Raw genomic sequence first — 15,912 nt, forward strand, 5'->3', positions numbered from 1 at the left:
TTTATATAAGATTTGTTAAGGAGTGATCTTGTTTGACCAATCTGATTGCATGCTGTGATGCAGTAACAGAGAAACTGCATGCAAAAAATAATTTTGTCTTCATATACAGTAGAACTTGGATAAGAAGTTTTTCAAGGGACTGGAAGTTTAGAACTTCTTATGCAGGAAAACTTCTTACAAGGGAAAATGACTTAAGAGTATGAAATATTAACTACACAAATAAAAATGAAAAGATACACATACATAAGTTAAAGATGATTTTTAAGTATTATTTCAGAATTTATAAACATTTTTAAACTGAATGAACAGAATGTTAAGCAATTTCTGATTGCTTAACATTCTGTTCATTAAAAACTCATTACCAAGTTTGGAAGAATGAGGTCCTTTGAAGTTTCAACATGCCTTAAAAGGTCACAATTACAATAAGACAGAGCAACAATCCACTAAGTAATTCTGAACTGTTCACAACCATCAGAACTTAACACTTAATGTGGTCTACATATCGAATTATGGATTAAAACAATTGCAATATGTCACTTCCATTATATCAAAATGTTTACACTAAAAATGTTTTAGCACTGAAAGCCTCAGACTACAGAAAATTCACTAATCGAACAAGTTAGTGCCAAGCATCATTTTAGTTTGTAGTAAACCACCGAAGTAGGTGAAATGGTGTCGTTTCTGTTATATCTCATATTGTGAGTGCAAATTAGTTTCCCTGATATTGAACTACCTTGAATAAGCAACGCTCTGACAATGGATTCTCGAATAGGCAACACTTCGCCAATAGATTCTCTATTCTCAGCGGATACCACCACCCAGGGAGTGGTGGTATCCGCTGAGAATAAGTAACATTAGTCTTCTCCATTGGCAAAGTGTTGCTTATTAGAGGTAGTGAAATATCAAGGCAACTAGCTGTGAAGGCATTCACAATATGAGATATTCAAAAACGATGTCATTTCACCTACTTCAGTGGTTTGCTACTATGAACTAAAATGATGCTTGGCACTAACTTGTTCGATTACCAAATGTTTATATTGTTTAATATTAAAAATAAATAATTTCTATATTTAAAACATATTAAATGGGAAAACGTCATTATAATAAAACATGGCTAAGGTAAAGAAAGCCTGCATGAGAAGCATGCAAAAGTTCAGTAAAATTTACCAGTAAAAGTACTTTGCTGTAACGGCATTTGTATTGTTGCTCGGTAAACAGACGGTGGGTGTTATCGGTCTGGAGTAGAAGTTGAATCCCACAGGAGCTTGAAACCCTCCCGAAGTGGAGGGGGTAACCTGACCTTTTTTATTTAGAATCACTAATTGAATTAACTAATTGAATCACGAACAGAGTCATATTGGAAGTTCTGGCATCGTAAAAAATGTTCGTAACGTAGTTTCACCGGTAAAGTTTTTCGAAGTTTGCCGTGCTTCTCATGTGGACTTCCTTTGCCTTTTTTTTTTTTTCTTAATAAACAAGTTATCCACTAGTCCACCAGTGATTCTAAAGAAAAAAGGTCAAGTTACCCCCTCCACTTCGGGAGGGTTTCAATCTCCCATGGGATTCAATTTCTACTCCTGACCGATAACACCCACCGTCTGTTTACTGAGCAAACAACAATACAAATGCTGTTACGGCAAAGTACTGTTACCGGTAAATTTCGTCAAACTTTTGCATGCTTCTCATGCAGGCTTTCTTTACTTTCGCCTAATACCCCGTGTATTCTTTATCATGAAATTTTTATACGGGAAAACTTTTTTTACCCAGGAAACTTCTTATGTGGGAAAATAATACATTACAACATACAGGAGTTGAAATCGGGACTTAAGAAACCAAACCTAGTACAGGGGAAAATTTCTTATCTGGGTTCTACCATACTTAGGAATTAAGAAAAGCTTTTACTGCTGTTGCACATAATAATGACTGCTATAGAAATTGGAGCAGTGTGACATTAAGGCAAATTGCTACCATGAATTAAGAGATGGTTGAGTGGGAAAAGACAGAGAGTGATTATCAATGAGCACTGCTCTTCTTGTACTAATACTATTAATGGAATCCACAAGGGTTCAGTTCTGGGTACATTGTTGTTTTCTGTATTAATTAATGATATTCATGAACGTATGTCAGGCTTGATGTCTAAGTTTGAAGATGATAAAAAGGTTGGCAGGGTAGTTAATCATAGTAAACAGGGTAAACTGCAGACATTAATCTCTGCACTGAAGATGGAAACTTCCTCAACGATTCATGTTGAGGGAAATCAAACAAGTTAGTGCCAAGCATCATTTTAGTTCGTAGTAGCAAACCACTGAAGTAGGTGAAATGACATTGTAATATACCATGAACAGCATAATCTACCATGCTGTTCCAGTGCGGGTTGGCAGATTTATCAGGGAATGCTACTGCAGCAAGATCTAGACAAATTAGTCAGATGGGCCGAGAAATTGCAGTTGGAAGTTTAATACTGACAAATGCAAGGTACTTCAAGTGGGAAGCAGTAATCCCAAATTAACATACCAGGTGTGTGGTACCACACTCAGAGCAGTGTAGGATGAAAATGACCTGAGGTTAACTGTTCTCTGTGAGGGCGCCTCCGTAGCCAGGTGGGAAGGAGCAGCAGTGCGTAGTACATGCTTCTTGATTAGACCGGGGTTCGAGCCCGTCACCACCAAATACGGAGGATGCGGAAAGATCAGGGAATGTCCACCGCATATCCCGGAGCAATATGGCCTTAGTTGCTAATGCTCCTAAAATCCAAATAACAAACAACAACAACATGTTCTCTGTGCAGTGCAGACAGGCTGCCAGGATACTTCATGAAGTTTTGGCAATGATATACAGGAATTTTTCCAGCTAGGATAAGAAAATTATTATGGTTAGGCCACATCTTGAGTACTGCATAGAGGTCTGGAAGACTGATTTTAGGAAGGATGTGTGTCTGTTGAAACAGGTGCTGTGAAGAGCAGCAAGATTGGTGAGGGGAGCAAAAGGGTACTTTTACCAGGAAAAGGCTTTAGTTTCGCAAATTTCTGCATCTATAGACTAGGTACCTGCAAGGGGATCTGATTGAGATGTTTAAGGCCATGAATGGATTGAGTAAGTTGAGTGCTGAGGAACCCTTCCTGTTGCTCAGAATACACACACAATGGAAGATATTATATTTAGATTGTAGAATGATGGATGCAGGTTGAATGTACAGAAATATGCCTTCATCTAGAGCAGGGATTCTTAATCTGGTGCTCGCAAGCACCGCATTGGTCAGCATCATTGCACCCAAAAATTTTAATTGAGAAATATAATTCTTGTATGCGTAACGATATGGTCCCAAAAAAGGATGTTTTGATGCTCATGGGTGATTTTAATGCAAAAGTAGGCAAGACAGTTTCTTCTAGTCTGGCCTTGGCACTAGAAATGAAAGGGGTGAAAGTTTAATTGAATTTTGTCATCTGAACAGTCTTGTCATATGTAACACCTGCTTTCAGCAGCACCCAATAAGGCTCTACACATGGAAATCTCCTGATCATAAAACAAGGAATCAGATTGATTATATCCTTATGCAGCAAAGGTGGTGTTCCAGTGTAATCAAAGCAAAACACTTCCTGGAGCAGATTGTGGCAGTGATCATCAGCTACTCCACATCGTTCTCAAGCTGAAGCTGAAAAAGATCATGAATAAGGTTTTCCCTAGACAATTGGATGTAGAAAATATTCCAAACGATTATATGTTTGAAACAGGCAATCATTTTCGAGCTCTATTAGATCTAGATGATGATGTGCTGCCTGAGGAAATGTGGGAAAATACAAAAAGCATTATTAAGGATTCAGCAAATAGACACATTAGAGAAAGGTCAAAGATCAGGAAGCCTTGGATTACAGAAGTCACTTTTAAATTTATTGAACAGAGATGAACTGCAAAAGCCCAGGGTGTACAAGGAAACGAAGAGTATCAGGAACTAAGCAAAGACATCAAGCGCTGTTTAAGCCAGGACAAACAGGACTATATCAATAGAAAGCGTAAAGAAATCAAATACCACAACAAATGAAACAACACTAAAAAGATGTATGATCTAATTAAGTCTTTAAGACAAAAGTTCCGACCAAAACTTAATGTAATTAAGGACTCCAAAGGGGAAATTTTAACAGAGGAGAACACAATCAAAGGAAGGTGGAAAGAATATTGTGAGTAGCTCTTCCGAGCACCTGCTGGCACTAATGATCTGCCAACCCCTTTTCAGGAGTGTGATCATGAACCAGTTCCACTGAAGGAAGAAGTCGAAAAAAGTCATCAAAGAACTAATGTATGGCAAGTCACCCAGAATTGATTAAAGCTACATGTGTGAAGGACGTCGAGTTTTTTCATAAAATGATTGTAAAAATTTGGGAAATGGGACGGTGGCCATCAAATTGGAAGAAATCAATTTTCATCCTCTTACCAAAAAAAGGAGATCTGAAAATTTATCAAATTGCAGGACTATTAGCCTAATTTCTCACACTAGCAAGATTCTTCTTAAAATCATATTGAACAGAATCTCAAGAAAACTTGAAGAAGAAATGCCAGAAGAGCAAGCAGGTTTCAGAAAGGTAGAGGAACCAGAGATCAGATCTTAAGCCTACAACTGATTATTGAAAAATGCAAATAATTCAATGTTCCACTCGTTTTGTGTTTTATAGATTATGCATAAGCATATGATTTTGTTCAACATGAGAAACTATGGGAAACGATGATTATTATGGGTTTCCCAATCAACATAATTCAGCTGATTAAGCTACTGTACCAGGAACAGGAAGGAACTGTAAAAATGAACATGGGAAACACGGACTTTTTCACAATAGGTAACGGTGTCAGGCAGGGCTGTATTTTGTCACCTCACCTTTTTAATCTTTATGCCGAAGATATCATGTGTGAAGCTTTGGAAGATTTAGAGACTGGCATCAAAATTGGAGGACTGAAGATAAACAACCTTCGTTATGCAGATAATACTGTGCTAATTTGTAATTCTAAGGACCATCTTAAAGAAAATCTGAGGAGAGTATGTGAAGCAAGTAAGAAAAATGGATTGTTTCTGAATGTGTGTAAAACTAAAATTATGGTGATTGGTGATAATCTCAATTCCAGTAAAGTGAAGGTTAATGGGCAAGATATTGAAGAAGTTGATGAATTTGATTACTTAGGGTCAAGAATAAATAAAAATAGTGACGGCTCAAACAATGTAAAGAGACGTCAGGCAGTTACTAAAAGATTGGTCACTAATCTGATAAAATTATGGAGAGATCATGATCTGCTCCTAAAGACGAAGCTGAGAATCACTGATTTGCTAATTTTTCCAGTTGCCACTCATGGATGTGAAGGATGGAATCTGAAAAGAGTTGACAGGAAGAAAATTGGGGCATTTGAAATGTGGTGTTACATGACAATATTGCGTATTTCTAACTTGGATCGAAGAACAAATGAGTGGGTATTGAATAAAATTGGCAGGCCTAAAATTCTTCTTCATAGCATCGATAAAAGAAAACTCAAGTTTTTTGGTCATATAGTGAGAAGAGAAAACTTTCTGTTTTAGAATATAATGGAAGGAAAAACCGAAGGAAGAGGTGCAGAGGAAGACCTGCAACTAGGTGGAAGGATGGGATCAGTGAACTTCTGGGCATGATACTTAGCAATGCTGCTCGTATAGCACACGATCGATGCAGTTGGTGGCCACACCAGCTTCTCAGGGAGCTATGTGACTGGAAGATGATACGTAATAAGGCTAAAAAATTAATTAAAAAATGCATTTTTAATCCTTAAGCAAAAAAATTTATATTTTAATATATGGTGCTCGAACGTATTGGAAGCTGCAAAATCTCGCTCGCTTAAAGCAAGAGGTTAAGAACCCCTGATCTAGAGGGTGGTTGATTGTTGGAATAAATCCCATCTGGTGTTGTTGAGGTGGATAGTTTATATAAATTCAAGGAAGAAATAGATGAACTGTTTAATTCCTATATAATAGTTAATTACCTAAACCCATAAGAAATTTGCCTTGTGCATTTCCTCTTCTAATACATTATATAATTCCATACTTGCAATACTTTAATCACAGACTCTGTTGTTTTCCTTGAACAGAAGTCAAGTTTACAGGTCTATAATTATTCGTGTTGCCATTTGATCCCCCTTTTTGACTAGGGAACACATTTGCACACCTCATCCATGTTCCAATGATGCTCTCATAATTATGGCCAAAATTATGGTTTGCTTACCTCTTTATAATCGTTCCAACATTTGTCTTCTCTGCCACTAGTCTCATCAGTTCATCTGGCATCTATTTAGGTCTAAACCTTGTACTATATCTCTGAGTTGGTACAAAATGCTTAGTAGAGTTTATAATAGTAATAGTAATCGTGGCATGTGGTGCCATGATTACTATTACTATTATAAAATATACTTATAATATATACTTATGTAGATTCTGCATGCCATGCAGAACCTACATAAGTACATGGCATGCAGAACCTACATACATACGCTTATGTAGGTTCTGCATGGCATGCAAAACCTACATAAGCGTATGAGCTTATGTAGCATCAGTCAAAAAAAATTCACACAACCATTCCCTCTAAATGTTTGTCCAGTTCCTCCTTAAATTTATTTAACTTATCAACTTCCACAATGACAGATGGAAGTTTGTTCCAGCAATTAACCACCCGCTGGCTAAAGCCAAATTTCTGCACATCTTTTCTACAGCTATCTTTCCTCAATTTGAATTTATGCCCCCTTAGGTTCGTAATCTGAACAAGTGGAAAATCCCATCAGAATTCATCATGCTCAACCCATTTAAGGCCTTATACACCTCAATCAGATCTCCTCACAGGTGCCTAGTCTCCAGCCACTGCAATTTGCAGAACTTAAGCCTTTCTTGATAAGAGGACCCCTTTGCTCCCCTCACCAATCTCGTTGCCTTTCTCTGTACACGCTCAAGCAACTCTACATCCTTCCTAAAATGAGGCCTCCAGACCTGTAGGCAGTACTCAAGGTGTGGCTTGACCATTGCCTTATACAAAGGGATAATCACCTCCTTTTCCATGCTATCAAAATTCGTATATCATTGACAATACCCCTGACCTCCTCTGGCAGCTTGTTTTGTTGTCGATGCTATATAAGCTTGCTTCTTTGCATTATTTGCCACTACTAATATTAGTTTCATGATTTCTGTACAACAGTATTATATTATTTACTTTTTGCAGTTGTTTGATCATATTATTTACTTCTTTAATATTTACACACACACACACACACACACGTGTGTGCATGCATGCCCTCCAAAAAGCATCAGAACACACTTGTTTTCATAGTCATTTGGATCTTCCTTGGAAAATAAGATTCAAACTGGTATATGAGGAAGGCATATGAGCCACACAAATTAGTTGTTCTTGTCCTGACTGATTATGAAGAAGGGATGCTATTGTCACATCGTACTTATTGATTTGGACAATGATAGCCTACTTCATCCAAAATTGACTGACAGTGATGGTATCATAAAATTAAAGTGTGAAGTTATCACCCCTATCCAGCAACATACAGGAAGATGACCACTTAAATTTCTTGAATCATTTATCACTACTAACTTCACATTGGCTGAGAATATGCAGAGGGTTAGCACAAAAATTCCTACAGAACTTCAACCAGGAGATTAAGGCATCAACAAGGATTGAGGTCTATATGGACACTATGTACAGAGCTCCACAAACTTGGTTTTCATGAAACAGCAGTAGCACATATACTAAACATCACCGACCGTAGTTAGTGGCCTTACCTTGTATGATACAGCAAATACATTGATGCGTAAAGCTATGAAAACAGTTCTGCGAGACGACAAATCTAGATACACCCCATTCCAGTCAGATGAGCAAGTATGTGGAATCGAGAATGGTTTTTCAGCATGAATACAAACATTGAAATGGCTGGTGCAGAGCTCCAATTTGAACCAAATGGAAAACCTATGAGATGAGCTGGAATGCTGGGTGGGGGCAAGACCAGCAAGTCATTGATACCTCAAGTGGTGGGCTGTGTGGAGAACCATGAATCGATACCTACCTTAACATTTTGGACAATTGTATGCATCCTACAATGTGGCATTTCTTTGATTCAGACCTGTGTTTGTTTCAATAGGATAATGCCATACTGTGATGCTTTTCCAGAATGGTTCAGGAATGTGAGTATAAAAGGTGGAATGGCCATTGCAAAAACTCCAATTTTAACCCAATGGAACATGGGTTGAACTGGGATGTTGGTGAGACCAACAAGTCCCATCAGTAAATCAACTAGTTGTCATTTTGCAGAAGGAGTGGAGGACTATATTTACTGAAGTGTGTCATTTTTTTGTAGAAATCCTACCCAGGAGGGCTTGTGGTCATTCTCTCCTTTGGGGAAGGGACTGACAGTTTTTGAAGTGAGTGACATTGACATCAGTGTGAAACTGACCTGTGTCTGTATACTTTTTTTTTGCAGGTTATTTTTCTTGTGTGTGTGTGTGTGTGTGTGTGTGTGTGTGTGTGTGTGTGTGTGTGTGTGTGTGTGTGTGTGTGTGTGTGTGTGTGTGTGTGTATTATTATTTTTTTTATCTTCCAGATTATGTTGTTTGCCTGAAGTACTGTGTCAGATATCCAAGCTTGAAATTATCTTTGCATCTGACAACTCAATTGGAAGTATAGATGTTTCTGGCCTATTAAAATTACCTGTAATAACAACATTAGATCTACGTAATAATGATATCAAACAAGTACCACCAGAACTTGGAAATGTTACTCAACTGAGGTTAGAAACTTATTACATGAAAATTTTAGTTTTCATTCATTTTGGTTGATAGTTAAAATTTGATGTTTTTTAATACAGGAATTTTGCTATCAGGAATAAAGAGGTGATTATCTCATTGCATAAAGGCAGTAGTGTTGCAATCATAAATACTGCATACAGGTCTGGAGGCCTGATTTTGGAAAGAATGTGGATCTATTGGAAAGACGGCAATAAGATTGGGGAGGAGAACAAAAGGAAGCTCTTATGAAGAAAGGCTTCATTTCTGGAAGCTGCACCATCTACAGACTAGGCACCTCTAAGGTCATCTGATTGAGGTACTTAACACTTTGAATGGATTGAGCAAGCTCAGTTCTAATGGCATTCTTGTTCAGACAATACACATAAGGGAATGTAAATTCAAATTCAGGATAGATGTGTGAAAGTTTGCCTTCAGTCAGCAAGTAGTTGATTTTTGGAACAAACTTCCATCTGTTGTTGTTATGGAAGTGGTAATAAATTCAAGGAAGAACTAGACAAACTGTAAGAGGGGATGGACAAGTGATATTGGAAGTGTTGTTTTTTTTTTTGGCCAGTGCTGTATAAGCTTGTTTTCATGAATCATTTACCACTACTCATACTAATACTGATGTATAGGTTGATATTACAGTGAAATTTCCCTTAACAGACTCCTCTTTAAAAGGGACCTCTTGCCATGGATATTCAGATTGGAGTCCCAGCCAGAAGTATTAGATATTATATGTTAAGTGACCTCTTCAAAACAAATGCTCTCTAATATATACACAGACACTTTAATAGATGTCCTTTTCATATTTTAAATCGCCATAGACCAGACACTTTCAAGGGTAATTGACACGCATGCATGTTTCATAGGTCAAAGGGATTTTCACCAAATGCAAGTGAAGGCCAAGGTATACTAATTTGACTTGTGATGGCCATGGATAACTTGCAGAGCAGGTAGCACCATATGTTGTTATACTCATCACTGCTAGTAAGAATGCTTATAAATTTATTTGGATTGCCAAATGCAACTCCACTGGCTTGCATCACTTAGCAAGGCAAAAAAATTGCCAATATGAGAAATGCTGTTGCCAGAATTTTAACAAAACAAGAAAGAAGTCAGCAGTGTAGCAGTTTTGTATACAGGATTCAGAGTGTGATACAGTTGTAATATATTTCTTTCAAAAAAAAAAAGCAGCAACATTCTACTACTGCTCTGAATACCATAGGTAATTTTGACTAGCCCAAATGATATATGATATCTGACATTGTTTTCATAACTGCTTCAGCAAAACAGTGGTGCTCTGCTTTTTGACTAGGGAAATAATGACAATTTTCCTCTGCTGATGTGCATGAACCTTTCACTTGGCATTGAGAAATGCCAGTTACTTAAATTGCTACACATGAAGGTTTTATCTAATTTTGTTTCATGTATGCAAGTTTCCCCCCCTCTGGAAAACTGGTGAAAATTTTACCCCTTGCATTACATTGATTGCATGGTTGCAATTGAAAAATAGTAAGTGATCTAATTATCTATAAAGAAAATGAAATGCTTTAAACAAAGCAATTTATATTAATTTTCACTAAAAGTTAATTATGTTTTAGTTAATAAAAGTTGAAACACAAATATGTCTATAATAAATAAAAAACCAAGTAAGCAACCAGCAACATTGAATTCCATTTATCTAAATTATTGAAAAACACACTTTTTGAAAGTAATATCTTCTTAACAGCAGTAGTTAAAATAAAAAAATAGATAAAAATAAATAAAAGTAAGAAAATTAAAAAATTTTTTAACAGATGTAGTCATACAGGATGATTTTCAAACCACAAAATTGAATGCCATATTTTTCTCACTGAATATTTTTTTTTCCTGGTGAATTCTACACTCATCCTAAAATAATATAATTTATACATTCATATATGTAGCACCTTAGAACACATCTGTGTGTCAATATTCCATCTTAACTTTTTTTTTTTTTTTTTTTTATCAACAACTCTATAACATGCAGTTCCAGAATGTGTGCTCATACCCAAATGTAAATAAATCCTGCTATACATTCACTTTTATGAAAAAGAAATCTCTGCATCCCAAAAGAAGGGAAGATTAGTATCTCAGTCCTCGTCATGTGTTTTGTGTCCAGCCACTTAACCCTGGGGAGAGTATAAGCAGCATTTCAAAAAAAAAAAAAAAAAAATTCTACACTTTACCATCCCCACCCCAAAGAGGTGGGCTGATTAGTGTCTAACAACCACGGGAAAGTAAACAAAGTTAAATAACGAATACAATAACCAAACTCTAACAGTTACAACAATCAGAATTAGAAAAAAATAGTGGATATTATTCAATTCAAATATTTCATCAAATGAACCTTAAACACAAGATTTAATAGTAAAATAATATCAAATATAAAGTTTTATACATCAATAAGTTAAACTACCCTTATGCTCAACCCTTGAATGGGTTGAGCATGCTGAATTCTGATGGGATCCTTCCACTTGTTCAGATTACAAACCTAAGGGGGCATAAATTCAAATTAAGAAAGGACAGATGTAGAATAGATGTGCGGAAATTTGCCTTTAGCCAGCAGGTGGTTAACATCTGGAACAAACTTCCATCTGTCGTTGTGGAAGTTGATAGGTTGAATAAATTTAAGGAGGAACTGGACAGGCATTTGGAGGGAATGTTGTGATTTTTTTTTTGTTTTGGCTGATGCTGCATAAGCTCATACACTTGCTTTATTGCATCACATGCCACTACTACTACTACTAAACTATTTACAAATTCTCTGAAATTACTAAACAGTATATAGTAAAATAAATCTAAAATTGACTATATGCATGTGTAAATAAGTATAAAATTCATAAAATTACAAAGAAGTTAGAAAAAATTCAGCTAGTAACACTTGTTAACCTATGATATCTGAGGCCCAACATTTATCAAAACACGAGTTGAGAACTGGGCAAATGAACTTAGTGAGAATTCACTAAATATGAGAAAAATATTGGATTTTTATTTAATTTATTGACACTTTTAAATCCAATATTATTTGTTAAATCATCTGTCATTTTAATACAAGGACGCTCATACAACAAGTGTAACCAGCCATCATCTTTTCCATAATTGTGTTTGGAATTTGTGTCTAATGTTGAACAGTACATGTTCACATAAACATATAATGAGCTACATATTAGTATTTTTCAATATGAGCATTCTGCACTCTTTCATTACTGCTGAAAAGCATTAATTTGGTCTTGTTAGACCACATGACTTGCCTCAAATCCCCCTTGTCACCATCCTTTGCATTTCTGGAACCAATTACAAGTCTGTTTTTCTGGTTAGTGCCTTAGATAAGTAACTTCTATGAAGACTACCTAATATTCTTTGTTAGAGTTCTTTGCATGGTGGGGATGCTAATGTGTGTGTTGTCATATTCCTACATTAAACACTGATACTAATTGTTCCATTGTTTGGCTAAAATTACACTTGATAATCAACTCAATGTCAAGTACCTCACTCTTTCACCTTACATTTTTGGCCACATTAGCATTAGTAGAGGCATTTGATGCAAGAAAGCAAGCTTATGCAGCATCAGCCAAAAAAAAAAAAAAAAACCACTTCCACTTCACCCCTCTGTTCGTTCGAAATACCTGTTCAGCTGAGCCTTAAACTTATTTAAGCTATCAACTTCCATGACAAGGGATCGAAGTCTGTTCCACCAACCAACCTCCCGCTGGCTAAAGGCAAATTTCCGCACGTCTATCCTACATCTGTCTTTCCTCAATTTGAATTTATGCCCTCTCAGGTGATTATTCTGAGCGAAAGGAAGAATCCCATCAGCATTGAGCATACTCAAACCATTCAAGGCTTTATACACCTCTATCAAATCACCTCGCTGGTGCCTAGTCTCCAGACACTGTAATTTGCAAAATTTAAGCCTTTCTTCGTAAGAGCACCCTTTGTTCCATTCACTAATCTTGTTGTCCTTCTCTGTACTCATTCCACCAGCTCTACATCCTTCTTGAAATGAGGCCTCCAGACCTGTATACAGTACTCTAGGTGTGACCTGACCATTGCCTTATACAAGGGAATAATCACCTCCTTATCCCTGCTAGAAAAATTCCTATATATCATTGACAATACACCGTGAGCTACTCTTGCAGCCCGTCTGCACTGCTCAGAGAACTTCATATCTGCCTGCACAACCACCCCAGGTCCCTTTCATTCTCTACCACTGTCAGTGTAGTACCACAGAGTTGATACGTTGTCCTGGGGTTGCTGTTTCCCATGTGTAGTACTTTACATTTGTCAATATTAAACTTCATTTGGCACCTCTCAGCCCATCTGCTCAACCTTTCCAGATCCTGTTGCAGCAGCATAGTGTCAGTAGTGTCCTTGACAACCCTGCCAACCTTTGTATCGTCTGCAAACTTGGACATTAAGCTTGATATACCATCATCAATATCATTTATAAATACAGAAAACAATAATGGACCCAACACTGAGCCCTGAGGGACTCCACTAATAACATTAGTCCACGACGAGCAGTGTCCATTAATTACCACTCTCTGTCTTCTCCCCCTCAACCATCCCTTTATCCATAGCAGCAATTTACCTCCAATGTCACACTGCTCCAATTTGTGCAGCAGTCTTTCATGTGCAACAGTATCAAAAGCCTTTCTAAGATCCAAGTATATAATATCAAAGTTATTCCCTGTATCCAGTTCTTTTCTGACTGCATCATAGTATCCAATCAAATTGGTCAGGCAAGACTTCCCCTTAACAAAACCATGCTGTGTCCGAGCTATAACTGAAGTCTTGTCTAAATGAACCTGCAGTGCTTCTTTAACCAGTGCCTCCATTAATTTTCCTGGAACAGAAGTTCAACTCACAGGTCTATAATTACTTGTGTCAGCCTTTGATCTTCCTTTGTGAATTGGGGTCACATTTGCACATCTCCAGTCTGTGAGTACCTCCCCTGAGTCCAAGGAAGCTCTCATAATTATGGCTAAGGGTTTGCTTACTTCCTCTGCTGTCTCCTTTAATATAACTGGATAGATCCCATCCACCCCAGGTGGCTTTCTTGTGTTTATCTTCAAAAATTTCTCCTCCACTTTACTCTCAGTTATTACAAGATTCTCTAGCTTACTGCTATAGTTGAATACACCTCTGGCATTCCCCTCGCTGAATAACTCCTTATGTGTGAATGTCGATGCAAAATATTCATTTAGCTTGTTAGCTACCTGAGCAGGATCATCAACAGTTCACCCATCGATATCAAGTGGACAAATCTGATTCATCCCCTTCCTTCTAGAGTTTACATAAGTAAAGAACTCTTTGCTGTTTTTCTTTGCATCCCTTGCCAAAGATTTCTCGTAATCTGCCTTCGCCTGCCTAACCTCCTTTGTAACTTGGTTGCATATCAACTTGTATCTATCATAGGCTTCTGTGTCATGTGTTAAATTGTATGTATCCCAAGCATTTTTCTTCTCTGCCATATGTCTCATTAGTTCATCTGACATCCATTTAGGCCTAAACCTTGAACAATATTTCTTAGTTGGTATATAAAGCCTAGTAGCTTCCAAGATAAGTTCTTTGAAAGCTTCCCATTTTGCATTTGCTGTTGGTAACATCATCAGTTGGTTCCACTGTATAGAATTTAAATACTGTCTCAGTCCATCGTAGTCGCCTTTACGAAAGCAATAGCCCTTCCCTTTACCCCTAATGCTAGTTACCTCTTTGAGTAAATCCCACTTCAGCACACTGTGATCACTGCCACCTAGTGGTTCATTTATCTGCAGATTCTTAATGCATGAAGAATCACTGCTGATAATCAAATCAAGTGTATTCCTCCCTCTAGTTGCCTCCCAAACATGCTGATGTAGAAAACAGTCAATCAATAAATCCACAAAAGCCTTGCTAGTGTGTGAATGACCAGCCCCCAAATTCCAGTCAATATCTGGGAAATTAAACTCTCCCATTATAAGACTCTCTGATTTACTGGCCCACTCTATTTCCCTGTTTCTTATTATACTCATCAGAGTCATTAGGCCTATAGCACACTCCTACTCTCAATTTTGATCTCCCAATGCTTATGTCACACCAAACTGACTCGACACTGCACTGTCCAGCGATGTTGTCGACTGGCTTCACTTCCTTGGATTTTATGTATTTCTTAACTACTAGCATAACCACTCCTCCCTTCCTATCCTGTCTATCCTTTCTGTAGACATTGTACTCCCCAAATTCCAGTTCTGTATTCCTTATATCTGCGTGACACCATGGCTCTGATAACCCAACAATATCTGCCTTTGATGTTTTGAGCAATACCTCAAATTCATCAAATTTATTTACTAAACTCCTAGCATTGGTGTACACGCAAGTATACATACACCTATTTCTATTCTTAGCTACCCTAACACAACCCATGTGTTTACTTGTACCGCAATGACTCCCAGCAGTCTCTGAAATATCCTGCATCTTGTTTTTCAGGCTTCTGCTCATTCCAATAGAAGCAGTGCAAGAATCTCTTTCACCTCTGCCAGCAGCTACTGTTAATCTATTAGTCTTTGTCTCCCCCCCAAGCTAGCAGTTTTCCGACCCACCTAACACTGCCTCGATAGCATCAGCAAATATTCTTGCACCCTTTCTATTTAAGTGTATCCCATCCCTGTAGAAGCAATCTCTCCTGTTAACAAGTACAGTCCAGGCTGAAAAAAAGTCTACCCCTTGAGCCTTGCACAATCTTTCCAGGGCCAAATTGATCGGCAAGGCTCTCATCATATACTCCCTCCTATCATATCTGGGCAGAATTGCAGACACTTTCAAATTCAACCCTATTTCTCGGCTTTTTTTCAACAGTGACCTGTACTTGTTAAGTAATTCTGCCGGTCTCCTACTCTTGATATCATTAGTGCCAACATGTACAACTATATCACCTTTTGTGCCTTTAAAAGATGATATCCGCTCTACAACGTCATCAACCTTTGCCCCTGGCAGACATACCCTGGTCCTGTTCCACCTATCCTTTTTACAAAGCATGTTCCCCGTTTCCCTGACAATAGAGTCACCAACAACTACTAGTTCCTTTGGGACCAGCGCATTCTGCCTTGGTGGTTGCCGCTGTG

General features: G+C 37.6%; 1 protein-coding gene across 3 annotated transcripts in view; it reads left to right on the forward strand.

The window, feature by feature from the left end:
* LOC150087009 (leucine-rich repeat-containing protein 40-like) overlaps positions 1-15,912 on the forward strand; it is a 500,077-nt gene that overhangs the window by 470,348 nt on the left and 13,817 nt on the right. For all 3 annotated transcript variants that reach the window (XM_090372899.1, XM_090372898.1, XM_090372896.1), the window contains exon 14: positions 8,602-8,787. In XM_090372899.1, the coding sequence (XP_090229025.1) occupies positions 8,602-8,787 (186 nt within the window). The remainder of the gene's footprint in view (positions 1-8,601; positions 8,788-15,912) is intronic.

Source organism: Mastigoproctus giganteus, chromosome 4, assembly GCF_048544385.1.
Source record: "Mastigoproctus giganteus isolate SK-2022 chromosome 4, ASM4854438v1, whole genome shotgun sequence".
In the NCBI taxonomy this organism is placed as follows: domain Eukaryota; kingdom Metazoa; phylum Arthropoda; class Arachnida; order Uropygi; family Thelyphonidae; genus Mastigoproctus; species Mastigoproctus giganteus.